The sequence below is a fragment of the Corvus brachyrhynchos genome, unplaced genomic scaffold, assembly GCF_000691975.1.
Source record: "Corvus brachyrhynchos isolate BGI_N302 unplaced genomic scaffold, ASM69197v1 scaffold14, whole genome shotgun sequence".
NCBI lineage: Eukaryota > Metazoa > Chordata > Aves > Passeriformes > Corvidae > Corvus > Corvus brachyrhynchos.
Window position 1 is genome coordinate 13,516,650 of NW_008239110.1, and position 27,524 is coordinate 13,544,173.

Below are 27,524 nucleotides of genomic sequence, written 5' to 3' on the forward strand. Positions count from 1 at the left end.
CAGTTCATTAAATTTTGTTCTCATTAAATTAAAATTCTATTAAACATATTTATTTGACTCCTATTGCTATTTATCCTGCTTTCTCTGCAGTATTTACTGGAGTCCAACGTTAATGTTATCAATCAAATCAATTAATGTTATTGATTAAATTTTCAGTGTTATTCCTATTATATATTTAATTCAGTAAGAGTTCTGACCTCAAGAATAAGTCAAACAAATTTAAGAGCAGTGGTCTGTTCACTCTAAATGAAAATTATGTACTTGATTTAAAGGAATAGTTTCAACACTACATGCATAATTTTTGACCATATTTCTATTCCTCCATAAAAAGATTTTGTTGGGAGAGAACAATGAAGTACTTTTTCCCTTATGAAGGAAAGAACTTCAAAGAATCATGTTATCAGAGAGAAGCAGAATATATAAAAGCAAAGATGCCTGAAGGAAGAGGCCAAAGGAGACAACCATTAAGTAATTGGATTAACCTCTATTTGGCCCTTTTCAGCTGAGTGAGATTTATTTGGATAACATGCTGGTTTTTTTCTTCCAGGTTTATACACAATGTAGCAGCCATTCTCAAAGACTGAAAAAGAAATTGAAGCATGCGTCTCAGTAAAAGTCCCTGTCTGGGTAATATGCATAATAATGCATCTTTCAGTAACTTAAAATCTGGAACACGATTGTTCCAGTAGCCATAACCTGAATAATACACAGATGGAGATATTTTTTTGCATACAATGTCTTTCTAAATTGCAGCTGCAAGGACAACTTAAGGAGGAAATGAGAGCTTCTCTCATTTTACTTGAAAATTGATTTAAGAATAAAAAAAAAATCTATTTAAAATTAGAATAAAGCATCAAAATCTAAGACTTTGCAAACTGGAAGTCCAAAGTGTCTTTGATTCAAATAAATTATATTTTACATTAATCTATAAAAAAATTTCACCAAGAGCTGAAAGAATTGATTGTGCCTAGATCAACTGTATTGACTAATTTAAAAACAAAGTTATTTCAAAGCAGAAAAACATGAGAGTTTTGTTAGAAAATATCATAACAGTTAATTTGGAAAATTTTGAAAGTTAAACCCCAAATACTTCCTTCTAATATCTTAGCTTTCTCTACAGATATGTAATTGAAAAATTCTCTAACAAATATATACATTTTATAGCAGCTGTAGTAGGAACTGCTTGCTTTTCTCAGAGCCTCCATCCTAATTTATCTAGTTTCTGCATATTTTGCTTGAGGAGAATTTCAGCAAGGACACAGTGCATTTTCCATTTCTGTGGATGAGGTGTTATCAGCATTTACTTTGTCTTATATGAACATAGGTCTGCGGTGATAGTGGTCCAGCCTGTGACCTTCAGCTGTATCCATGCAGAACACCCAACCCAGCCACAGCAACTGCATCTATTAGTGAGATAAGGATGGGTTTGGGGCCAAGGGGTAGCTGGCTGATGCTTGATTTGAAAGGGATCAAAGTGCTGCCTATGGGAAACAGAAGGAACAGACAGCAAAGAGAATATTGGGACTTTTGACTCAAAGAGGCAAATAGGAATGAAGCTAGTTCACTGTTAATATTAGAAAATCAGAGAGCCACTATAGAGGATGGGATCTAGTTTCTTCTTGTCCTTCACTCTCATTTAGTTGTGTAGTTGGGCTTATTTCTTTAGTCATGCATTTAATATCTATTAGTTTTAGCTCAGACTTTGCAATGATTTTTACTTTGCAACTGTCTGGACACTGAAAATATAGCAGAACTCAAGTCTGTGCTCATTCAGAGCATATCTTCCTGGAGTGCACACACTAATGTTTCTGTATTTGTACTTTCCACACAGTAGGACCTAAAGAGGATTTTGTTTAATTTGTTGGCATCAGACCAGCTTTTCTAAAGCATCTTCTGTTTCCTCAGGCCAATCTGTTATTGCTGTTGTCAGAAGGAGACGCGTTCCACCCCTTGCCTCTGAACAGTCCCCTTGCCCACAGAGGGCACTGCAGTCAGGAGCTGCCTGACAGGGTCCTGACTTGCAGAGATCAGTGTGGTGATGGACATGTTAAATGAAGCACAACCTCTCTTCCGTGTTGGATAGCCACCTGATGCACTTTTACATGTTTCTACAAACTCCTGGAGGATAGCTGTAGTCTCAGGATCTTTGAAATAGTGTCAGGAGTTTGCCCAAATGTTTGTCCAAGCACTGAGAGTCAAAATTTACATGAAATTGTGACAGGTAGTATCATGGTAATTACTGTCTTGATATGGTCATGACTTCAGCATAAAATACTTTTCATAAACCTATTAAATTTCATCTTAAAAGCAGCTAGTTGTTTTGTTGGGTTTTTTTATTTTTTCCCCTCACAATATAACTTTCGGAAGGGCTGGTTCAGAATTCTTATTCTAATGCTGTCTAAGGTTAGTGATAGCCTTCTTTTGGTTTCCAGTATGTGTTGACAGTTTTCTAAGTAGTTGTCCTCAAGATTTCTTGAAGGTTTTCTTCAGAAGCTTGAGTGTTTAATAGTGTAAGAAAGTTTGTACATGACTGTTTATTTATATCTTTTACAGTCCCATCCTCTTCATTGAGAAAATGTTCATTTCATCACACAAAATTCTTTGAATGGAACTGTTGTATTTTTCTCAGCTAAAAGCTTTCTGCTTGAGTTGCCTGGGATAGAATTTCCATGAGAAGGTGTATTTCTGGATCTAAAAGGTTATAAAATATCTAGAGGCTCATGCTTCCTTTGTGCTCTCACAGGTTTAGGCATAACAGTGAGCAAAGTCACTGATATATGATATTTTTCCATTCTGCAGCTTTTTTGGTAATATTTCATCACCAGAAACTGTCACACTCTTATTTTACACTGAAGATCCAATGCTGGACTAATTACAGGGTCTTCAAGGAACACAGAATGCAAACCAGACAAAAAGCATTGTTAGAAGCTAAGTTCAAGATTTACAACTCTTTTCCCTCAATTATTGTGCAGAATTTCAGCTCAGAAGAAACAAGACAGTAAAAATGTAATTAAAATGCCATAAATCTTACAATAGTGCAGTTTCAGACAAAAGGATTCCCTATCTCAAAATCACTGATAAGCCTGAAGGAAATTGTATGGACCTATGTGAGCTCTTCCTTTTGTTAGAAATGTGGAGCAAGATCTGACCTTAAATTGTAGGAAACATTCCTATCTATGTGTTTATGTAACCACCAGTCGGAAAACCACACAAAGGCTCTATTAAACAACCTTGCTTCTACTGTTCATGTGCTCTGCATGGAAGTGCTTTGATATAGGACCAAAACCAGAGAGGTCTCTGTCTCTCCAGTGGTTTCTTGCCGTGGGCCTGATGCATTAGGGAGTGAAAACATGGAGTTTTAGATAAATATCAACAAACAGGATTTTATAAGTTTGGGGATTTTAACAGACCCTTTGCCCCAAAAGATCTTAGAAATACTCTCACCATACAATTTTTACCCAGCAGAACCAAGAACTGGTTGTTCTTATTTAGAGCCTTGCGCATCACCTGCTGCCTGGATGCCAATTTTACCATTTTGCTATCCATCCTCTTTCATGTTTTAATCTTGAATATGAATTACTGATGCATGAAGAGAGTGAACTGGTCACTTGGCAGGAATGAAACATCATTCTCTTTTTCACTCTTGCCTGCCCTGTGCCTTCATTTTCCTTCCAGAATGCTGCTACTGACATACACCTATGCTTCCCTCGAGTTAAAGATATCTCATTCCCATCTGAATATGAAATATCTAGAAGGTACAGAATAATCTGCTGTCCTCGGCCTTGACACTAGAGGCAATGGGTCATTTCACCTGTTTCTGCCTTTGCTATGAATAGCATTGCAAAACAAGTCTCCACAAGAAACAAAGGAACTGGAGGTTAAGAGTTGATAGTTTGATGCCAGGAAGCGGCACTGAATTGTTCGCCTGTTGAATGATTTATAGGGAATATATGAGTTTTCATGAGGAAAGTGGAAAGAGTATTTTTTCTGGTAATGTCATATGTATAACACATTTTGGGAGAGAATAAAACAGAGCAAGGTCCTTACTAAAACCCTGAGACTGTCTCACTGGAGTAAATTTGTTTTTTTTATCTCCCTCATCAGAAAAGCAAAAAATCTCTGTTCACCACTGGATGTCTCCCCATTTCTCCACTATTTCGATGGATATTTTTCACAATGTAGACAGGAAATTACCTGTTGAATTATTTATTTTTCAACAGAGGACATGAAGTCACAGTGACCCCAGTTTTCTTTTGTGATAGGCTCTTCACAAATAACTACTTTGAAAGTCAGTGCAACACATAGGTGAGATGCCCTAGGTATGTTTAATTATTTAAGTTAACTTTCATCCTCTTTTCTCAGCAGTCTTAGCAAATTTAATGTGCACTTTTAAGGGAGACTGTTACAAACGTAGAGTCTCGTTTTGCTCTGAATAAAGTGCTGTTTTCCTCATTTTGAAAATGTTTTTTTCTAGTTTCAGAAGGTCGAAAAGGACAGGTTCATATCTTAAAGAACTCAGATTGGGCTTGGATTTAATTATAGCTAATAACTGAATAATACATGTTAGGAAAGATGTGAAAACCCACAAAGGGGAAATTGACATGAAATATGTGGCCAGGGTGAATAAAACTGGTTTTCTTGTGATTTATTTCAATGATCAATTTGCTCTGCCCCCAGGAACTGAATTCTAAATCACATGAAAAATTTTGTGTGACTTTTCGGCAAACAATATACAGGTTTTAATAGAGCAGGCAATGGATTCTGGGACAATTGTTATTTACTGTCATAATTTTAAATCTGAAGAAGTTATATTTCCGTTAGATGAGTTAATATTTCAGATGAAAGGCAGATGTTGTTGTTAGGAGAAACAATGTTGTCAAAATAAGAAACTAAAAGTGTAATACTTGCTTTATAATTTGCTTTTTCATCTGTGGGGAACTGCATCAGTATTTTTTGCCTAGGTACATTCTTTTGTGTATGTTTGCATAGCTGCATCATATGGATAACCAGTCCCTCAAACATCAGTCCTCATTCTCATGCTTTTTCATTTCAGAATTATTAGCTATCAGCTCATAGTCCCTCTGTGAGCTACCTTCTACTCTGTAGTCGTCAGTATCATTCCTGTCTGTTACTCCAGTTTTGAGGATAAGCTAGTTCTTTCCTATCATGCCTGAATTGATAATGTTATTCTTTATTAGGCCTTATAAAAGTCGCATTATTACAGTCCTAGTTATTTTGTCCTCAGCAATGTTCTTTGGCAATTAAATCAATTTTGCTGAAGAACTTTTTTCTGAACTATCATTTCTCTGAATGTGTTCCACAGCTTGACATATTGATTTCCAATGTATTACAAAGGGATCTTTTTCACACATGAGAAGAAATTATAGTTTCATTTTATGTTTCATCAAATTTCTTTCTACTAGAAAATTTGTAAGGAAGAAATTCAAGCCCCCCTATCACTGAAGAGATCGGACATAAAATCAAGTAAATATCTTTCCTGTTTGCATAAATTGTCTAAGATTTTAATACACCACATGTTGAAACAATTGCATGATCCTAGGAAAAACATTAACATTCAGTCACTCGTAGCTAGGACTTAAAATTTAAATTCACGGAGTGATTTATTCTAACATATAATAAGCAGGGATATCAGAGAGGAAATGAGAAATCAATCTGGTACAGTTACAAGCAGCATAATATTTGAGAAATTTTAGAAGGCGTCATGCTGAATAAACACTTTTCTATTCTATATAAAATATTATATACTATACAGGATTTTTATAAAAGGTAGCAATTATATCTCACAGCTGGGAGTCGTTCCACTGGATAAAAATTTAAGAAAAGTAGCCTTTTGAGTGCACAGATTTTGTGCCTTAGCCCTGCAGTTTGAGATTTATCCTGGGGACAGCTGCACAATGCTTTTGGATTGCAAAGAAAAAATTGTTCAGTTCCAGAAATTATAGATAGAGGGGACTTCTTTCCATCCCAAGTGAAATAGCTGGAAAATTAATCAAAGAAGAATTTGTGAATATTTACCTGAATTTGACTGGTAGGGACAAACCAATAAAGACATGAGAAAGGGGAATTGTACTTTCCTAATATGTTACAAGAATCTATCCAGAGAAATTTTTTATTATTTTATTGTTAGTTACAATAGTTGTCCTTTAAATGAGTCATTTTGTTCCTATATTTCATGGCAGGTACTGGATTTGAGTTTGTTTTTTTTAGGCCAAGGTGGCTATCTTACTGGCTCTAGAGGTTTAAGAAAAAGGGAAGAGGAATCAAAGAGAACTATTACAGTCCCAAAAGCTGCTATTTTCAACCTAAGAAAAATTATTGTGCTATAAATCTGTTTCATTAACATGTTCAAATATTCTCGTTCCCCACCAAGTAATAACGATTTAAACACCAAATGATGTCTAATCAACAGCTTTTCTGATTTTCACTAACTAGCTCCCACAAAGCATGATGACAAATTACTTCTTCTGAAATCAGTTTCTTGATTCTTTAGAAACTTCTGCTCTAGTGATAGAAAATTGTACTTCGATAGGCAATAATACCACTCCCATTGGCATTATTTCTGACCATTCCACAGGTAGAAAAGAATTGCTTGTTCAGGCAAATACCATGCCTCTGATACTGATTGCATAGTACCAACATCATTCAACATCTGTAGATGTTTTATCTGATTTCACCTTTATATGGGGTTGTAATAGTAATTAGTAATTGGACTAAAGTCAGTGGAGTTTTTCTAAAATGACTGTAAATATTTATATTTGGAAAGCATTGGTCTGTAAATTATGAGATATAGAAACCTTGTTTCTCCAGTTATTTCAGTGAGGTTATTCCACTTCCATGACAGCAAAAGTCCATTTAACTAGCCTGTAGCAGTCATACCTAAAATTTGTATTATTACAACAAGTATTTTTTGTTATTCCAGAATAATTTTCTTAAATTTCACTTGAAAGTTCCCTTTATTTTTTTCAGTTTAACCATTTATTTTGTTGCAGACTCCATAAATATTTTTCTTCAGTTGGATTTAAATTCAACCTTGGAGCATTTTCAAAATCAAAGTTTCTTGAAGTGAAAGTGAAATAAATAGTCTCCTCCATAGAAGCTGTTAGTTTGCCACTCTTTGCTAAATAAGATGCAGGAGAATCAGGAGAGGAAATAAGGTAAATGAAATATTGTTAAAAAGCACCCGTCAACAGGAATTGTCACAAGAAAATATCTGAGGTGAAAGGCTTCTTTGACAAATAGCAGGCTTTGCTTGGTTCTCATAAATTAGAGGGCTGTAATTTTTTTCTCATTAGTTGACCAAATAAAAAGAAAGGGAAGGTGGAATGAATTTATGCATTTGGAAATTGGAAAATTACCAAATTACTAAAATAAATGGCAGCATATCAATGGTTAAGGCATTTCCACTTCAATAATGTACAGGAAAGCAGAGGTCACCCTCCTTAAAGGATTTTAAAAATTTAAACACTTCCGATGGGAAACTTGCCATGTCATAGCTCAAGCCAAGTGATTTCTGAGTTTTACCTCGGATTGTATTACCTTTTTTGACAAAATGTTATCATCGAAAGAGAGCTATACACAGTAGATAGCAATGTGAAAACAATGAGGTAATAACAATATATTATGTTGTCAAAAATTTCCATTTTTGTACAGAAATATTGCTAAACCACAAATCTGCAATTTCTATAGACAGAGGTTAGCTACCAGAAAGCCTTCTGACTTTTTTGAGGTCAGTTTCTTAAGGAAGGGAGCTGATCAGGCTTTGTGACTGCTCATGTCTGTTTTCTTTATGCAGTTGTGTACAGTTAGGCCAATTTCAACAAAGTTTTTTGGAGGACTTTATTCTTAAATTGACTAGTTGTCCCTAGGTGGAAGAGAAGAGGTCTTATTGGTGCTTCTCTTGGTGGAAAAACATGTGGAGATGGGAACATCAGTAAGCCATCCAAGTGGTGGTGCACTTCAGAACAACTTCAACATACAGTGTCTTGAGCTCCTCTTAATTTGCTGGAAAAAGCAAGAGGGTGCCATGGAGTTAGGTCAAAGGCAAGAGCTTATGACATTATGGGAATAGGTCATAAGGATTTGGCAGACATCTGAGATAAGGAAAATTACAAGAGTATGAAAGGGAACTACTGTCATGGAAGGAAATGGGAGATACATTAATTCAGCTTCTGCCAAGCAACACAAATTTTTGTCTCCTATGTTTATTTGTTCATTCTGCATTACTAATGCTTGTCTCCATTATGATCTCAAACAAATATATTTACCTTTCTATTCCTTGTTTTCTCTTATGTGTAATGATACTATCCATATTTTGGAGAAGCACACAGTTTTTAAAAAAATACTTTTGTTATTAATCTTCCAAAGATCATGACTCCAGGTGAGCCTAATTAAAATAATAGGGCAGTATGCAAAGCTAATTTTGGCAAGGATGTGTCATGAAAATTTTATACAGAGAGAATTAATTCCTTTAATGTGTTGCTGTACTAGTGAAAAAGAAAGTCTGATGACAAAAGGGTTTTGGAAAGGATCTTGGCAATGGTGGAGAATGGTAAGCCTTTTTAAGAGAGAAAAAATGTACAGTATGAGAGTTTAAAAATGGAGAAGAGTATGATTGGTACTGGAATCAGTGAATTAATTGCATGGTATGTATCAGACATCAAATGTTGATGTGAAACCTAGAATGTTCCAAAAAGCATGTAAATAGTCACACTGATGAATCATTGGTATTACTTTTTGAAAGGACTGGCTTAAACTTTTGGATGTTTTGACAGTGATTCTTCATTCATCTACTTCTGTTTTGCAAATCACAGGAGTCATGTGTTTCAGACAATTATTTGCGGACTTTGTGTTGATTATTCTTTGGGAATAAGTCAAGAACTTAATATAGGTCGATAAATTAGCCTAGACTACTTCTCTAGTCCATGGGGAGTGATAAGCACTTTCAGAAGGTGATTCAGAGCAATCAGAATCAGCTTCTATCTTCACTGGCTACATTAAATGTTTATACATGAATGGAATAGATATACCCCAGGTGGGAAGCAGTCACTGTAGTGCAGTAACTTATTTGTTGATGCACTAGAATATAATGAGAGGAAAAGTGCTACAGCTGTCAGACCACTTCTTAATATATCTCTTTTCTCACAGAGAGAGGATGAAGCTGTTGCGTTGATAAAAAGGAACCAAAGTGTTCCTGTGCCAGAGCCATATGAGAAGAAACAATCACTCAGGATCTCACTTGTTCTTCAGATTCTGTCAGGGCTTTCCTACTACCATCTCATGAACAAAGTTTGTTGAGATATATTTGTTGAAAGCTGTTCAACACATTATCTACACAGTATATATTCAGTTGATCAGTCTGTTTCTTCTTCATGAAATCTGTTGTTCTATGATACATTTTTCATTAGGCAGCTTCCCCTGAATCTAACATTAATTATGCACCAGACTCTGAGTCAACAAAACCATGTGACATGAATGAGCGCAGCTGAGCATTGACAGGCTCAGACATTTAGGATCTTTGTACCAGGATTTCCCAACAGAAGGGTCAAATACAGATGGACTTAGCTCTACCTTCATGGGCTAAGTCTGAAAACACTTCACTCTATCTGGGAGCATCAAGATGAATCAGAATCCAAAGTCACTTCACCTTGGAGCCTGCTAAAGAGGCACTTTTCTCATACAAATGAACGTTCTTTTCCTAGTAGCATGTCAATGTTATCTGTCTTACAGATGATACTGGATTTTGGTTTTGTTTCTTTCTGACATGTTGCAGTACCAGGAATTAATATGTTCGTGTTAGCTTTGCTTTGGTATTTATGTAGTCATTGGATGTGTGACTTGCAAGCACCTAATTAAGACAAATAAACAGTGCCAAGGATCACCACATTTGCTTTATTCATGATTGCTTGCAATGTAATGGAGGACAGACAACAAAACTTCAGCAAAGGTCAGTGCACAGAATGGCCAATGGGAAATACAACTATATTCATCCAAATGTCCCCCCTAGCTAAGTATTTTGCTGAAAAATAACCCCGGGAGAAATTAGGATGCACACTGGTGAGTCAGAAATTGTCCTTGCCAAGCTCAAAGACCCAACTGACTTTAAGCATTAGGGAGAGGTGAACCTGTATACAGAGTCAGCATGCACAGAAGAACCTTTTCTTAATAGTACACCATAAATTAATCACCTAATATTAGCAGATGACTTCTAGTTCAAATACGTGGCTTCTGATTTAAATCAGCCTCTAATATGACAGTATACGTTCCAGTGCCAAACCGAGAGGTCTGACATAGTTTCTGCCCCATAAACCATGGTAGGTACTGAACTGTAAACCCCATGTGTTCAACAGTGGAGCAGGTATAAATACTTGTAGGCTTTCCATTAGCAGTTGGGAATTTGGCTATGCATAAAAAATCTGTTAATCACAGAAGTACATGTGAAGGTCTTACTCAGCTCTGCCATCTCTGGAACGCATTAATTATTTGAGCATTCAGTCAGTCTTCCTGCAATCCTCACCTGGTGTTCTTATGACAGACCACATTGCCCATCAGAGATGATGCAAAGGGAGATGGTGTGTGTATGTCTGTGTAGGACACGTGGAGACCTGAATATCTGTCATTGTCATACTCAGCAAGGCAAGTATGACAAGACAATCCTTACTCCATTCACTAAAAGAATAGAGATGGACTTTATGCACAAAAGGTTTAAAACTAAAAATGCTGATGGTCAAATCAGGAATGGCCAGCAGTGATATTGGCTTAAGTAATTTGGGCTTCTTTTCTTCAGGAAGTGAATTGAGAAAATGATTGCTGTCTCAGCTGGCTGCACTGCCGTGTGGAAATAATGCTCAACCAGTAGCAGACAGGTCTGGCTTGAAATCAGCTTTTAGTACTGAGTCCTGCTATCCCACTGCTATTCCCTTAACCTCTACAGCTGTTTGATTATAAAATTTAGTCATGTGCCAATAACATGTCCTCTGAACACCCTGGTGTGGAAAATGAGTAGTTAGGTTTTCAACAGATGTCTGTTGATGGATTATTTTTGTCAGGAGATGAATTGTTTTATTGGGTTCTGATGTTCTATTGTGCTCTTAGGCCTCATGTCTCATCACTTCATCCTATACTGTTTATTTTCACAGCCATAAATTTGGTTAGTTTAAATACAGGTGTCAACTGCAGTCTGTCATTTTACACATGAATAACTTTTGTGACTGATTTTACCTTATCCGCTAGATAGATACAAGTATCTATCCAGATTGCCCATGGTTCTCCATTTTGGTAGAAGGTTGTGCCTCTCCACTGCAGAGTAGTTGGCTGTTGGCAATCTGTATGTTGGCAACATGTGTGTTGGAAGTACTCAGGCACTCGCTGAGGTTTCCAGGTCTGACACATGCAACAAGGCTGCTGTATTTCTGTTTAATGGCCATATTAAAATTAACCCACTTGGGCACAGCCAGATTTTTGCAAAGAAGCTGTCTCTATGGAAAGAACTTCTAAAAGGGAACCAGATGTTTAATTCTGAATTATTTCAGCACAGAGCTTATTCTTAGTGTTTATGAATAAACAACGTAACAAAGTACATGCCTTTTAAGAGTCAAGAAGCATTGCACACGTTCACTATGCTGGAGTCAACAGTCTGCAGCACATTAACCTAGCATTCTAAACCCCTAAAGTAAAGTGCCCCAGAGGTTAATTGAAAAGCGACTACTAAAGACATCTTCCTTTTTCTTCAGAACTGCGTATCTACAGAGCTCAGACAGCTGTTCTCAAATAAACACCTAAACAAGAGCAGCCTCATGGGAAATCTGTTTTAGATAGCTTGTGCAAGTACTAGTGGAAATGAACACATGCATTTCTTGAAAAATTTTTGAAGATAAAAGAAATTATACCAGCAAAAGATGTAAATGTTTAGTAGCACTTTTGCTTTATTTCATTCCTCTATAAAACAGCACAAGTAAAGACATCCCCGTTTCAATATTTCTTCTCTGATGAATGACAGTGTAGACTTGGGCTCTTCAAGTTGAAAAAAAATTGTATGATTGGGGATAAAAGAGAATACCATGAAATCAGTGGTATCATAAAGGACAAAAATAGGAAGTGGCTGTATATTCCCTTCTAGTACACAAATGGAGGTCAAGCAAATGAACCGAGCAAATGGTAGGTGAAAATAAAATAAAGGCTATGATTCTTCACGCAACATGCTATTAAGCAGTGGAACCCATTCACTCCTAAATATTTTGGATGCTAGTATTTTACAGAGTTTAAAAACTGGTTAAACTCAGGAAAGAATAATTTGTTTAAGATTACTAATCAGAAAGTCAGCCTCAGTTCAGGAAACTTATTTCTGATGTTTTTGATTTTCCAAGGAAAATACCATTATACATTTGCTCTATTCTTACTGTTTCCTAGGCACCTTCTGCCAGCAACAGACATTGGTCTAAACAGAGGAAAAATATGTCTATTTTTCTGTTCAGGTGGAAAAATTTTCTAGTCTGGTTAAGTGGTGTGCCATTTTATTGCCATAGAAGAGACCATGCTTTCTTTACCCTATCTTTGGTGTATACTGTGTGGCTTATTTAAATTAGGTTGTTAGCTGTTTATGGAGTAGACAGAAGAATTTAAATCCTTCTGACTTCCCATTTCAGATTGTACCTCTCAATCCAGATGAGCAGGACTCTTCTGGTGTAGCTAATGCAATGCAGTGCACTACAGACTTACCCAAGCTATTTCTAAATATACTTCCAGGATCCTAATCCACTCACTCACCTAGCTTTGTCATAGACTTTGATACAGTTATAACCTAACAAGAATGCAAAATAACCTAACAAGAATGCCAAGCACCTCTTTTTCTTTCAGTAGTTTCATGACATTAGGTGATGCTCCTTTTCCCTTTTTCATGTTTCATGTAGGTTCATCCTAGCTTCATATCTGGAGAGCACTTGCAAATGCCAGGGAAACTAACAGGTTTCACCTTTTATCTCTCTTGACTGATTGGGCCACTCTTACATCATTACAATACTTGATCCTAATTGTATGCAAACACTGATAATTGTAATGGATAAGTGCTCTAATCTGAGAGTAATTTACTGTTTATGCTATTTGCATGTATGTGGCTTTCAGTACTATCAGAAGGCTGAACAGAAATTGCACAATAGATGTTAATTAACTCCTGAGAACAACTTTTTAAACTAATACTCCTTATTCACATGTTAGTACAAAAAAAGAAAGACATAACAGGATTACCTACAGGAAATAAATTTTTCAGAGTTTGAAAAAAGACATGGCGCCAAAATATGACATATTTTGTGCAGAGAATTCACTAGAGACATCTGAAGAGGAATTCAGTGTGATCATGGTGGCATGGAAAGTGAATGAAGTTTGCCTCAATCTGTTGAATAGCTAAGAGACTGAAGAAGTTAGAATGTAGGCGTTAGTCCCATTGGTGTTGGATGGAGAACCCACATACTTAATAATATAGAAATAAACCATCACGTCATAGACGCCATGCTGGAAGGAGAATATGTGGTGGTTAAAATGATTCTGTTGGCTAGGTAGGTTTTTCATTTTCCCATCACAGAAAAAGTTAAAAATGACTTTCACTTTAATTATTTAAATTGCCTCTTCTTTCTCTATTGTACTCAGAGCAATTATGAATTTGGACAAGTCTTTTATCATATGCTAAATGAAGCACACAGGGCATTCAGAAATTATGTCACTTGCCTGCTTTTTTTAATAATCACTGTTTCATTGGAACTGCTCCTTATCTACAGCACAGAAATGCCCAATAAAGGTTATTTTGATTTATTAAAGAAGCCTTACTAATTTGATTTTAGCTATAATTTTTCATTTAAGTGAACTTTTCATTGCTTTTATTAACAAATTCAGGTGGTAAAAATAATTATTAATGGAAATCCTTTAATAATATTACAGTATATCTTCATTATACCTTAATCACTCAAAAGAGGTACCTGCAAAAAAACATTAAAACCATAAATGCATTTATGATGAATAGCTGTTTTGACTTTTAATAATAACTGAATAACTGTTATGATGAATAACTTACGTTGACTCTGCATTTTCATTATGATTTTTTTGTAAGACAAAAATTGCCAACACATGGGATCTTAGATCCAAGTTTATCTAAAAAGCATGAAGAAAAAAATGTTGAAAAGGATGAGGAAACACCCATAAATTAAGACAAAGATAAAACTTTTCAATTATATTTTCCTATTTTCTCTTCATCAATGGGTTTATAACCTTTTTTTTTCAGCTTTTTCTTCTGAAATGCTTAAAAAACTATTATTCATACACAATATCTCTGATAGCAAAATATTTTATAATGGAAAGGTCATTTCATGTGATAAAATAGCATATTTGAATAACTTGTTAAAAAATAATTCAAGAACATTTTTAGTTACAGGCAAAACTATGGATATGGTGTCCATGAATTCACGCTGACACATTGCAATATCTTGGGGTGGGATGGTTATTCAACTCCACAGGCCCATTTAGAGTTCATTTATAAATGTTATGTGACTGGACATCTAAATCTGTTTCTTTGAGGAAGCTGATTCCTTCAGACATCCTTCAAACATGCTTAAGAAACTTTGACAACAATGTCAACAGTATAGAGAAATTGAGACATATAATGGCTTAGTCAGCACAACAACAGAAAATCCGGAGTGGGGGAGCAGTTTGTGTTATTTATTACAAGTTAAGCATGCTTTGAGTATGTGTGCTGGTTTTGGCTGGGGTAGAATTAATTTTTTTCACGGTGGCTGGTGTGAGGCTGTGTTTTGGATTTGTGCTGGACAGAGGGTTGATAACCTAGAAATGTTTCTGGTTTAGCTGACCAGGGCTTACACAGGGCCAAGGCCTTTACTGCTTTTTGTACTGATGCACTGGAGAGGGAAGTTAGGGGTGCACAGGGGGTTAGGAGGAGACACAGCTGGGACAGATGGCTCCAACTGATCAAAGGAATATTTCAGACTGTGTGACATCATGCTCAGTATATAAAGTGGGGCAAAGCAGTGAATTAAGTCCTCGTTTTGCTTTTCTTGTATTGGCAGCTTCTGCTTTCCCTATTAAACTGTCTTCATCTCAACCCAAAAGTTTTCCAGCTTTTACCCTTCTGGTTCTCTCCCTGATCCTACTGGCAGGGAGAGTGAGTGAGAGCCTGCGTGGGACTTGGTTGCTGGCGTGGTAAAACTGTGGCAGTATGTATGAGAGCTTGGGTCCTGGGAGGATCTTCAATGCTTTCAGTCTCCTGGAGCTTGGCTTTTCCATGGTGAGCAAGAAGCACCTCAACAGGTTTTGACTATTTTTGGTTTTGTCAGAAATGAACTTGTAGGTATGTGAAGGTATCAGATCAAAATGAAGGTATCTAATGAGTATTCCATTTATAGCCCTAAATTTTTCTTAAACCATTTTTCATATATCTAGGTCCTTCTTTATGGTTCAACAACTAGAATAATTATCTTCATAGCATGTTGAATATAGAGAAATATATTATTTCTTTGTTCTCTACACACTCAGTATCAATTGAAATACTTCTGTTTCATCAGGATATTGAAAGACAGTCAAAAATAGTCTCTATGACAAAATAAGGTGATGAGTCTTCTGAGGTCCAGATTCCAGGCTTCCCTTCCTTGTAACTTGTCCATGCTCTTGATCACTCTTTTCCTACTTCAATATGATATATCTGAAAAAGTAGGTTTTTTTTTTTTTTTTAAAGAGAAGTTAAAGAGAAGAAGTGGAGATCTGTTCTACAGTGGGCATACAAATAAAATGTTGGCACTCTACATGTTATGATAGGTGGGATAAAGTATGTTTGCTTTCATTAAAGATGTAGGACGCACAAGACAACCATATACTCGGGGCTCTAAATTCGTCATGCACTACAGAGTTGAGTCAGAAGAAATATCTTGCACTCTGGACAACTGATGAGCAAATATAGTCCCATATGGGCTTGTTGTCCCAAGCACCACTGTTGAGGAGCTCACCTCCAAGGTAGGAGAGGTTCAGAGACAAATATTCTGTACTCATGTTGTGGAAGGCACACCTGACTCTAGTATTGTCCCTGAAAGGCAGACGTACCTTAAGGATGTGACCTGCCATTGGTTTGAGGAGTGGAAATGTTTCAGTTAACTCTAGCAGTGCAAATTCAGGCTTTCAAGATGAAAGGAAAGACTCTGTGAAAGTTTTATGCCTGAACTGAAACATTATTGGCTACTATGGTTTCATTGGTGTCCCTGCAGAAGAGTGAATTACTGATTATGAAATGAATGGTTTACACCTCTGTGAATTTGAGGCAATAGTAATAAATCAAAGGAAAAATAAAACTCCTACACAAATACAGTAAGGAAAGAAATTTTCCTATGTTTTTATAATATCCAACAAAATTCCAACAATCCTTATGTTCTACATAGTTTTGTGGGAATGGGGAATGTCAGGGAATATTGTAAAAATATTGTTTAGAGTTTGAACTGATTTATGTTCTTGTTTTTTGAATCCCACCTGTGTATATTTTTCATTTTAGATTGTTTCTTATATTTCTTCCTTTTGTTCTCAAAGAGAAACAGGAGGAAAATGAAAGCAACCTACTTTTCATAGGATCAGGGACTTAGGAGCCAGCTCTGGTATTGGGGGTGTGTGAAAGACTGGAATGTTAACAGTTAATGGCTCAAACTATTGACCATTTGCAAAAGCAGCAGGGTGCACACCCATCACCAGAGTGTACAAGCTGGGTGTTGAACAAGATTAAGAAAGAGGCTGAGAACCAGAAAATCCTGCAAGGTGGGGTAGTCTTTTTTATTGTGCCCAAAGTCCTTACACAAGTGGCTAAGCTGTGAAAACTCCCTCTGGGGAAAACTCCCATCTGGGGAAGTACCAGGACATCCTGTGTCAATTCCAGGACAACCTGAAGGTATTTGTCCTTTTTGATGGGCCATAATTGACTCAACCATGCTGATGTAAGAGGCATCTGTAATGTCTTAGAAGGTGTGATAAAACATCAAAGACTCTTCTCTTGGTAAGAATAAAAAAACAGTTAGAAAGTCTTGTGGAATCTCAGTCTTGTGTCATGTAGGTAACATGGGATTAAAAGGGGAGAGGGACTGAGAAGAGAAATTACATTAATATATCAAATCTGATATTAATACATTTGCTTTTGGCATCTAAAACCTGACCTAAATACAGAACATTCTGCATTGCACTTTATTTGTACATCAAGATTACTGCCATATACTAAAACCAAGTCCATTTCTAGCTTTACTTCTAGTCTCATATCATCACAGCATCATAGGTGAGTCTCACATAACTTTAGTCTTATGAAAGCTACTAAGATCTGCTCTTAGCAGCGAGTGAAGAAAGACTTGTTCCTCTCATGGGTGATTCATCCCATCCCTCAGATTTTTATTTTAGATTAGGTGAACTCATCAGCAGTTACCAGTTTCTTTCATTTACTACAGACTTATCATTGACTGCCTTAGACTGGACACCTGACAAGCCAGAGATAAAGTGAGAAAAATCACATTCAGTGTCTTTTGAGTGATACAGTTCCATGTTCACTCTGAGCTTTAGCTTTTCTTCTATATAGTCACGTCTTCACTGTGACCTATTGGGAAATTAGAAATATAGCCTCAGAGCTTGCTTACGGTTTGTTTTATAAATTTATTCTCATAAAGTCTAAAGTAACAGAAATATATAGTGCAGATGGATTTTGTTTTCATTCCTCTACAAATTAAGGCAGCTCCAGATGCAGAAGTTAGTCCAGTTGCAGGAATCTTAAATGACAGGATTTAATTTCTTTATGTTGGTGCTATTCGACATTCCTGAAAGAGCAGTAGTGCCAGTGGGATTCGCAAAGGTTTTACTACTGAAGTGAGGTCTGACTTACCAGAAAGAAGTTTAATGCGACCCACTGTTTTCAAAAATATCTGAAAATATGCCATAGAGTTGATTGTCAGAATGCAATAGTTACAGTGAAACACCTCAAATGCTGTTTTAGAAGCTGGTTAAATTTAAACGCGCATATAATTTCCTGGCACTTCAGAATTCATTGCTACAGCAAGAAAAATAGTAAGGATATATACTAACTCAACCACAGAATTTAGGGTTAGAATGGGGATGGTGAGGTGATTATCCTTGCCTCTAGCCAGGATCAGCTGTTGCAGTGCATCTTTTGACACCTTTGCAAACCTTTCCTTTGAAAGTTCTGAAAATTCTGTGGGGTCTACAAATTTCCCACTTATTAACTATTTTTGTAACCAGACAGTGGTATCTAACATTTAACCAAAACCCTGAAGTATTTATATATTTTTTTTTCTTTGATAGTTGGAGCATAGGCAGTGAATCTAAGCCCATTTTCATTTCTGCAGTGAGAGGAGTGTGCTCATTTTCTTCTTTTTGTCCTCACACATCAGAATTTTAGTCAGCAACCAGAATCACATTTCTGGTAGTAATACACCATGCAGATCAAAAGAGATGGAGCCTACTCTGCAGGAAAAAAGTATTTTTAGATATGAATATTTGTTCCACATAGAGTTCCTAATATTGTTATATGAGGTTATAGTTTTTTGTAACACAAAGGTAGAATTATTAAACTCAAGGCTGTGGTTTGCAAGGAAAACATAGTGGTTAAAAAGACTGAGTTGTTTTCTATTCTGTCATGAGTGACTGGGAGATGCATGCAATGGAACAAATGTTTCATAGAATCTTGTGGAAGGCTGAGACAGGAACCGTGGGAAGGGAAAAAGTTTTGGTGGTGTGATATCAGGCTCTGTACTTCTCTTCCTGAGTTTAGATAGTAGATACTTGTCTCATGAGATAGCAGTGATTATTTTTTTTTCTTTGACAAATAAAGAACAGAATCATTATCTAATATTTGTTCCAATAGAAAAGAAATTAAACATATGAAGAGTCCTTTGGACACGTTAAAAGAGCAGAAAAGAACAAGGTAAGGAGTTGGTTTTCTGTCAGGCACAATGATGAGATCTGGGCCCTTCTGCTTTCCTTTCTTACACCAGTGAGAGTGTAATAGAAATTATTTCCAATTGAAATTGCATAAAGGGATGGAACTCGTTACATTTTTTGTGTAATCTCACATATTTCTCAGCTTTTAAATTGGATGAGTTTAGCAGTTACTGTTTTGGTTTTGTCGGTTTTCAGATTAAGACAAGTGTTAACACTATGATATACATCAGACTCCTGATAGTTAAAGACTAGACGACTTTTTAGCTAAACTGTCATTGTCATAGTACATAATTACAAATATATATATGTATATATAATTATTATTATTATTATTATATTTTATTGAGATATGTGCCAAGCCCCATGCTAATACGTAGCAAATGATGGTTACCAACAACAACAATTAACAGAGGAACCAGACTAGAGGAGTTCAGGAGCACCCTGCTTGGGTGCCTTGTTTGGCATGAGCTGGGATTTGACAGATTCATGAAGCAAATAATACCCAGTCCTCACACACATGATGAAGATCATCTCCATAAATACTTTTGAGACCATATCTGGTGGGTAAGGTAATTACTTGCCTGTGAGGTGACAGCAGTTCCGTCCCCAGGAAGAGCCAAGCTTTCTGACATGTCATAGATGCAAGCCTCCATTGTCTAGTATCCAGTGTTTGATCAGTTTTCCAAAGAGCACTGGGATCACACTGCACAGAGGCAATTTTTATTTCCCAGAGTAACATGCAGTCAAAATTCAGGGTGATGTTTGTCCATCAGTAGAGGGTGGTACAGACCGCTCTGTGTATTTGGGTGCTTGCCAGAAAACAGAGAAGGAAGAGAATGCTAATTTTTTAGAGGGTCAGTGTTGCAATTATTAAAGGATCAGGGGCATGGATCATTGATAGAATTATGGGATCAATAGAAGAACTGTACAAGCAATAGGCCTAGAAGCAAAAGGCCTGTGTGTGAGAAAAAACTCTCCATGGGAAAGTCCCTGTGTGAAGAAAGCAAGCAGGGCTGGGAATAAAGAGGAAGTTTTGAAACAATGCAGCTGTCCTGATAACATGTGCTAACCAGGGAAAAGGGGGGTGAACACTGAATTCTTTTAATCATAACATGACTGTGGAAGCTTGCCAATGTAAGTCCAATTACGTAGAAGTAGAAATGTGTTTTGATAAGCTTTAAGCCACTTAGGAGTTAACAAGCTGGTATACTATATAAGTGCCTTTGGATTGCTAATAAATGGAGTTTTGCTCTTATCAACCATATTGGCTTGGACTGCATTCTTCTCCCCCCGCCCCCCGCTGGGATCCCCAGGCTCTCGTCCCTTTACAATTCCAACAGGTCAGCAGCTTCAGCTGCAGAGCTTGCAGATTTATGCTGGCTAGGCCAATTGATTTGATCAGGGATTGATACCCATCAAAGCTATTACCAAAAAAATAGTTAAACAAAAGCAGACAAATCTTGGTTGTGGTTTGCAAGGGAAATTGATTGAATTGCCTACTCTGAACATTAGCACTGTACATCCAAAGATAGCTCCTCAGAAATACTTGCCAAAGTGAATGTTACCGTCCCAGGGAAGAACAGAAATTTCTTGAGAGCAGCAAAATCTGTGTAGCAGTGACCTTACGGTTTCTTGGTTTCCATTACCTCCAAATCACCCAGAGCCTCATTGTGCCTTGACTTTGCTCTCATCTGCTTTCACCATTCTCTTGCTTCTCATTTCTTCCTGGGGTGAATGTCTGCTTGCAGATCTGGTCTCTCCTCTCAGAAAGAGGGAGAGGGAAGGAGTGAAAGAAGGTCTTCCTCAGGAAGGAGAGATTCCACTAGCACATTTGCAGTCATGTTTGTGTCCTTTATCTCTCACTATTACGCACGTGATTTTCCACTCAATAGTTTTTCTCTGTGCATTTTTTACATAAGTTTAAAATTGGTATCATAAACCAGTGACTAGTTTGATATTTTGGAAAGCTTTCTATTAAACCAAAGTCTGTTTTCAAACTTTTAAATAATTTAAGTTGGTTAATTCTAATATAGAAACCTTAATTTTAATGTATAAATCCATGCACATTTAATATAATCTAAGTTGTTGTCCTAGCTAAACATTTCAGTGCTCCAGAATGAAAAGATTTACAGTTTTTCCAATTTTTCATCTCCTGGAGAACAACATTGATGGGTTTTGTTTGAATCTGTGTCTCCTGAAGGTTTTCATGATAGGAAAAATCTGATTTTCAAAATCAAATACAATAATAATTGGCATAGATTCATCAGTGGACTACAGTGAAGTGATTTATGGCCTTATGTTTAACATAGCTTCATCAATGTTAACAGGAGAACAGTAACATAAACCTTACTAAAATGGCTGTAGTTGTGTTTGTGGAAAGAAGAGACAGGGTGGCACTGGAGACTGAAACCTCATATAACTACAGACAGCATGGGAAAAAGAGAGTGCTTAATCTACAAAACGTTTCTTAGTTTATCTGAAACAGTTTTTAAAGAGTTGCACTATATTCCAGCTTGAGTTATTTGACTCCATATAAAAGGCCACAGGTTAAAATATAAGGGCGTATTTCGCCTTTAAATTCCATGAATTTACAAATGTATGCTGAGGGAGTGTGCTTAGGTCACTGCACATCCGTAGGAGTACAGGTGCCTTGCTGCATCCACACACACACACATTTCTTCTCATCAGTCTCTGTATGCTTTCTTTCCACTAATTGTGAAAGTGATGATATCTAGCTAGGGTGTGGCTCCACTAGACGTATTTTTCAAGTGATTCTTGTTTGAGCCATCAACAGGGAAGAAGCCATACACAGTGTGAAAAGAATTCATTGCTGGCATCTCAGAAAATAGCACCTCTGTCACATACTTCTGGGTTTAATTATTGTTTGCTATTTTTTAAAAACAACCTTTAAAGCGTGTGAAATTATTGGAAAAGGTCTCCTTTGATCTTATTAAAAGTATCAAACAATTTAATTTGAATAATTTTCTTTCACTTAAAAGTTTTGGTTGAGACATTTATATGACCAAAATAAAAGAAAGTTCTGATCTAAAAATGGGAACCAGAATTTTCTTAGACTGAAAGTTCCATTACAAGCCTAAAGTCTTCAGCTCCATTGTACAACTAAGTTCTTTGCATCTTAGCTGATGGTATTATTTATACAGAATATCAGTATTAGAGAAAAAGTGTTAGAGAATGATTTTAACACTCTAACATATGCATTTATCTAAATAAAAACAGAGAATTATACATTTTTGGAAGCAAAAGAATGACAATGATTGCATGTGATAAAAAACCCCTTCACAGCAGAGGTCTCAATATGAAGGGTGATAGCTGTCAAATGGGATCATACCCAAACTCGTTAACTGCTCTATTTCTGCAATTTTTTGAGAGAATTTGTCAACTAAATTGCAGAAATCCTTTTCTTTGTAGACTGCCAATCACTCCCATCCATGACACAGCTGCCCACAAACAGATAAATCTATAAAATATCCCTATGAATATGTGAATTGGTGTCCCATACCTGGATTTATTTTGAAGTATTCTTGCCCTTGATTACATGGACTTGTCATTTTCACTAATTGTAATCCACTGAAACTGTAGGACATCAATAACATTGCTATCAGCTGAAAATGCTAAACGATTTTTCCTTAAATCATTAACTTTTGGGCAAATTAGAGGCATGCTGCTGGCTTTATTTTCTGGAAGCTGAAGCACCCAGATGTTTCATTTTCATGGCATTTAGCATTTAATAACCTCAGTGTTACTGGTACTAATTTTCTAAATGCTTTTTCTGCTTTTGTTTTGAAAATAGATACATGACAAAAGGCTTTAGTACTTCAATTTTCTCTTCTACTGTTTGGGGAAGATACCAAAATGATCAGCTAAATGATCAAGCAGTTAAAAAGAAGTGAATTTGGGGTTGGATCCAAATGTCCCTATAGTCTATAGGATTCCATTAACTTCTAGTACATCTGCCCAGAGATGATAAATCAGTTGGCAAGGCATTAATGGGAAAAACCCACCTGGCAAGAAACTAAAAGGGAGGATGATTTGTATGATTTAAAAAATAAGGGTCATAAAATCTTGGAAAAACAGGTTTTTTAGTTGGTTTTTATCTTCTATTTTTTTTCATTTTTTTCATTATCATTTTTTGTGAATTTAAAAGAACTAATTTGATCTATCAAAGAACGTGTTGTCATTCCAGTTGAAATGTAGATATACCAGTATACCTATGTACACACTTATATGTGTAAGAGAGAAGAACACGGTATTGACTTTCACACTCAAAAGTTCAAGTCATCGAGCAGCAGTGAAGCAGTGCTTTATTCAGATTTTCTTAAGGCAGACTTAGACACACTCACATCAAGGCAAAGGAGACAAGATAGGCTCAGTTGTTTTGGGAAAGGCTGGTCATATCACTTTGGCAGGAAGATGCAATATTTAGAGAGGCGCAGGGAAGGTTCTCATCAAGTTATCTTCATGTTGCCTTTTCTGCACTGAAACACTACTTCTAAGCCCTAATTTAACAGCATGGTACTTAAGACTTCTCCTTTGCATTGTTTCTTTTCCGAAGGAAAAAAACCCCACAGGAGGTGGGTTGCACAATAAACGTGCATTTATATCTTTGTCATTCAGCTGGAAAGTATGTCTAGACTATTAATGTTAGCAGCTTTATTTTCCCATTTCTTTAGCAGGTTTGAAAGCAAGAAGACCTTCACTTTGTAAATACCCCTCTTTAGAATAAAAAAGTAGATGAATTAAATGTTTCTGTTACTCTTTACCAGAATCAAAATTTTTCAGTTTGGTGATTGAGTTTCAAAAAAGTTTGCTTTTTCTATCAGGAGGAGCTTAATATGGGATACATGGGAGAACAAAGTAATTTCTGAGCAAAATTTAGCAGAAAGAATGTGAAAACTTTAGAATTATGAAAGCAAATCTCATACTTAACAGGAAGAAACTTCTTATTACCTCTGCTGCTACCCAAATTCAGCAGTTTGCCGTTTCAGCCACCAGCCATACTCTCTAACAGAATTTTATTGGTGACTGAGACAAAACCCAGAGGCTTAGGATATGGACATGCTTATTACCATTAGATATTCTGAGAGAAAATTAATAGAACATTTCAGGTAAAATCAGATCTGGGAAGGAGTTTGCCTGTTGGCAGAGTATCCATTAGAATCATAGAATGATAGAATGGTTAGGATTGGAAGGGACCTTAAAGATAATCTCGTTCCCACCCTCCTGCCTTGGGCAGGGACACCTTCCACTAGAGCAGGTATCTCAAAGCCCTGTCCAACCTGGCCTTGAACACTTCTGGGGATGAAGAGTCCACAACTTCTCTGGGCAACCTGTTCCAGAGCCTCACCACCCTCACAGTAAAAACTTTCTCTCTAATATCTAAACTAAACCCAACCTCCTTCAGCTTAAAGCCATTCCCCCTTGTCCTGTCACTACATGCCATTGTGAAAAGTCCCTCTTTAGCTCTCTTGCAGGCCTCCTTTAGGTACTGGAAGACTGTTATTAAGTATCCCCGAAGCCTCCTCTTCTCCAGGCTGAACTGCCTCATCTCTCTCAACCTATTTTTGTAGGAGATGTGCTCCAGCCCTGTGGTCAACTTAATGTCTCCCCTCTGGACTTGCTCTAACATGTCAACATCTTTCTTGAGCTGGGGTTGCCAGTCCTGAACACAATAGTCCAGGTGGGGTCTCACCAGAGCAGAATAGAGGGACAGAATCACCTCCCTTGACGTGCTGGCTACACTGGTTTTGATGCAGCCCAGGATACAGATGGCTTTCTTCACTGCTAGGACACACTGCTGAGTCATGTCAAGCTTTTTATCTAACAGCAACCCCAAGTCCTTCTCCCCAGGGCTAGTCTCTTTCCATTCTCTGCCCAGCCTTAACTTGTTTTTGGGGCTGCCCCAAACCAGGTGCAGGACCTCGCACTTGGCATTGTTGAACTTCATGAGGATGACCTGGGCCCACCTCTCAAGCCTGACAAGGTCCTTCTGGGTGTTATTCCTTCCCTCCAGCATGTTGACTGCATCACATACTTGGGTGTCATCAGTAAACTCACTGAGGGTGCACTGAAACCCACTGTCCATGTCACCAACAAAGATGTTAAAAAGCATCAGTCCCAATACTGACCCCTGAGGAACACCACTTGGCACTGCTTTCCATTTGGACATTGCACCACTGACTTCAGCACTTTGAGCATGATCATCCAGCCAATTCTTTATCCACCCAGTGGCCCATTTGTCAGATTCACGTCTCTCCATTTTAGAGATATAGATGTCATACGGGACAGTGCCTTTGTACAAGTCCAGGGAGACGATGCCTGTTGCCCTTCCCTCATCCACTACTGCTGTAACCCTGTGGTAGGAGGCCAAGAAATTTGTCAGGCATGATTTGACTTTAGTGATGCCATATTGGCTGTTACCAACCACCTCATTATGTTCCACGTGCCTCAGCATATTTTCCAGGAAAAGCTGCTCCATGATCTTGCCAGACACTGAGGTGACACTGACTGACCTGTCATTCCCTGGTTCTTCCTTATCTCCCTTTTTAAAAATGGGTATTATGTTTCCCCTTTTCCAGTCAGTGGGAACTCCACCAGATTGCCATAACTTCTCAAATACGTTGGATAGTGGCATAGCCACTTTCTCAGCCAGTTCTTTCAGGACCCATGGTTGTATCTTGTCAGGTCCCATAGACTTGTGCACCTTCAGGTTCCTTAAATGGTTTTGAACTCGGTCTTTTCCTGCATTGGGTGGAGAAGAAAAATGGGACGACTTAGGTTTTTCTTAATACAGAACAAGAATCAAGTCAAAGGGAACACAGGGGTCACAATTTGAGCAAGAACATATTTTTCCCCTTGAGAATAATCAACTCATCCAGAGAAAAAGGCTCAAAATTGTAAACAAATTTTATCTAATGAGTATTGGTAAAAGAGTTATGTAATAAAAGTGATATTTAGAAAGTGCATTTTTTGCAAAACTTTTCCAAAGGAAGCATTTCTGAATAAGTTGGATTGCTAAGCTTTTGGATCAGGCAAAATAAAATGTATTCTAAAAATTTTACTCATTTCCATCATAATAAAAGACAACATTGGAAACTGAAGGAAAGTCCTGAGAAGTATTTACTACACTGACTAACCCAGTCCTTGAGATTTGAGGACTTCAGAACAAATGGTTGTGTGGTGTATGTATCACAAAAAATGTGCATGCTCAGAAATCTATAAACCAAGAGAAAACCCAAAAAGTGTCATGTTATTTCATTGTTTAATTGAATGGCTAAGAATTCGGCATTGAGAGGTACCTTCTGTTTTGCCCACAGGTGAATAATATGACTTCTTAAGTTTTTGGTTAATTGAGAATTTATGGAGAACTTCTGGTATGCAAGCTATAGATCTAGTGACATTTTCAGGTGTATAACTAATACATGCTTCATATTTTCAATTGCCTTTGTATTTCTTCCTTCTGGAGAACTAAAAGGTGGCAGAAATATCACCTCTTTAAGATGAATCTTTAACAAATTCTTCTTTTATGTATGGTTCCTGCCTAGGAACCCTCATAAGACATTTTTTATTTACTCTTATTTTGTCAATTACAAGTCCTTCACACCTTAACTTTCATTATTACTACTCATGTAATACTTTTAATTTTTTTCTTGGCTTCCAAAATCTTCAATCCCTGGAAAGAAGTGCTGCCAAAGGTGTGTAACTGAGGGCAGTCAGATGTTGACTGTTTTAAGTTCAAAGCAGCTTAGAGGGCCAGTGTTCTCCCTAAGGGGATAAGTCTCTGATTTCTTACTATACTGAGTGGTAGAAGAGTATTAAGTAATATAGGAAAGGGAAAAGTGTTTCAGCTGCTCTCCTGAGTGCCTATGTCCTAGCAGATAAAGACATCTCTTTACAACTCTGTTTACTGAACTTCTCTTATGTTGTCTTAGAGTTTTTGTCATACAGAATTTGGCATATAAACAAGAGTACATTAAGCAGTAAGTGGCTGTGTATAAAAAAACATAGCAGTGTAGTTCTAGAGCTGAGGATTAGTGGAATAAATCTTTGTGGTAATGTACAATTTACAGATGTTCTGTCTTGTGTTCTAAGTGGTGACCGCAAGTGTGGGACAAATAGCATTTTGCTGGTTTTTAGTAGGAGATGTATAAGATCTGTGTAATAACCAGTTGTGGTGGGTCAGCCTTGGTTAACAGCTGCTCACTCCTCCCCTCAGGGAGGGAAAATAGGAAGAACAAGAATGAGAAAGCTCACAGGCTGAGCTAAAGACTGGCAGATTGGTTACTAATTACCACTGTGAACAAAGAAGACTCAGGGAAAATAAGCTCACAAAAATGTATGATTTCACGATTTGGATAGTGGGAAACAGAAAGGCAAACATTAAATCAACATCTTTCCTCCCCCTTTCTCAAGCTCAAGGTCACTCCTTCACACCAGTCTCCATCAGTAATGATTGGCCCACGGTGGTTCCTCTTCACTGCTCTGTCCTTCTCAGACTTTTAGCCTGCTGTGGCACT

The 27,524-nt window shown here is 37.1% G+C and overlaps 1 protein-coding gene across 1 annotated transcript in view; it reads right to left on the reverse strand.

Moving 5' to 3' along the window:
* Positions 1 to 20,245: 20,245 nt before the first annotated feature.
* The window catches only part of LOC108447979 (RNA-directed DNA polymerase from mobile element jockey-like), a 69,253-nt gene continuing 61,974 nt past the window's right edge, over positions 20,246 to 27,524 (reverse strand). Inside the window, exons 14-15 of the mRNA XM_017739415.1 lie at positions 24,288 to 25,749; positions 20,246 to 20,411 (exon numbers count right to left, since the gene is read on the reverse strand). Of these exons, the coding sequence (XP_017594904.1) occupies positions 20,246 to 20,411; positions 24,288 to 25,699 (1,578 nt within the window). The 5' untranslated portion in view covers positions 25,700 to 25,749. The remainder of the gene's footprint in view (positions 20,412 to 24,287; positions 25,750 to 27,524) is intronic.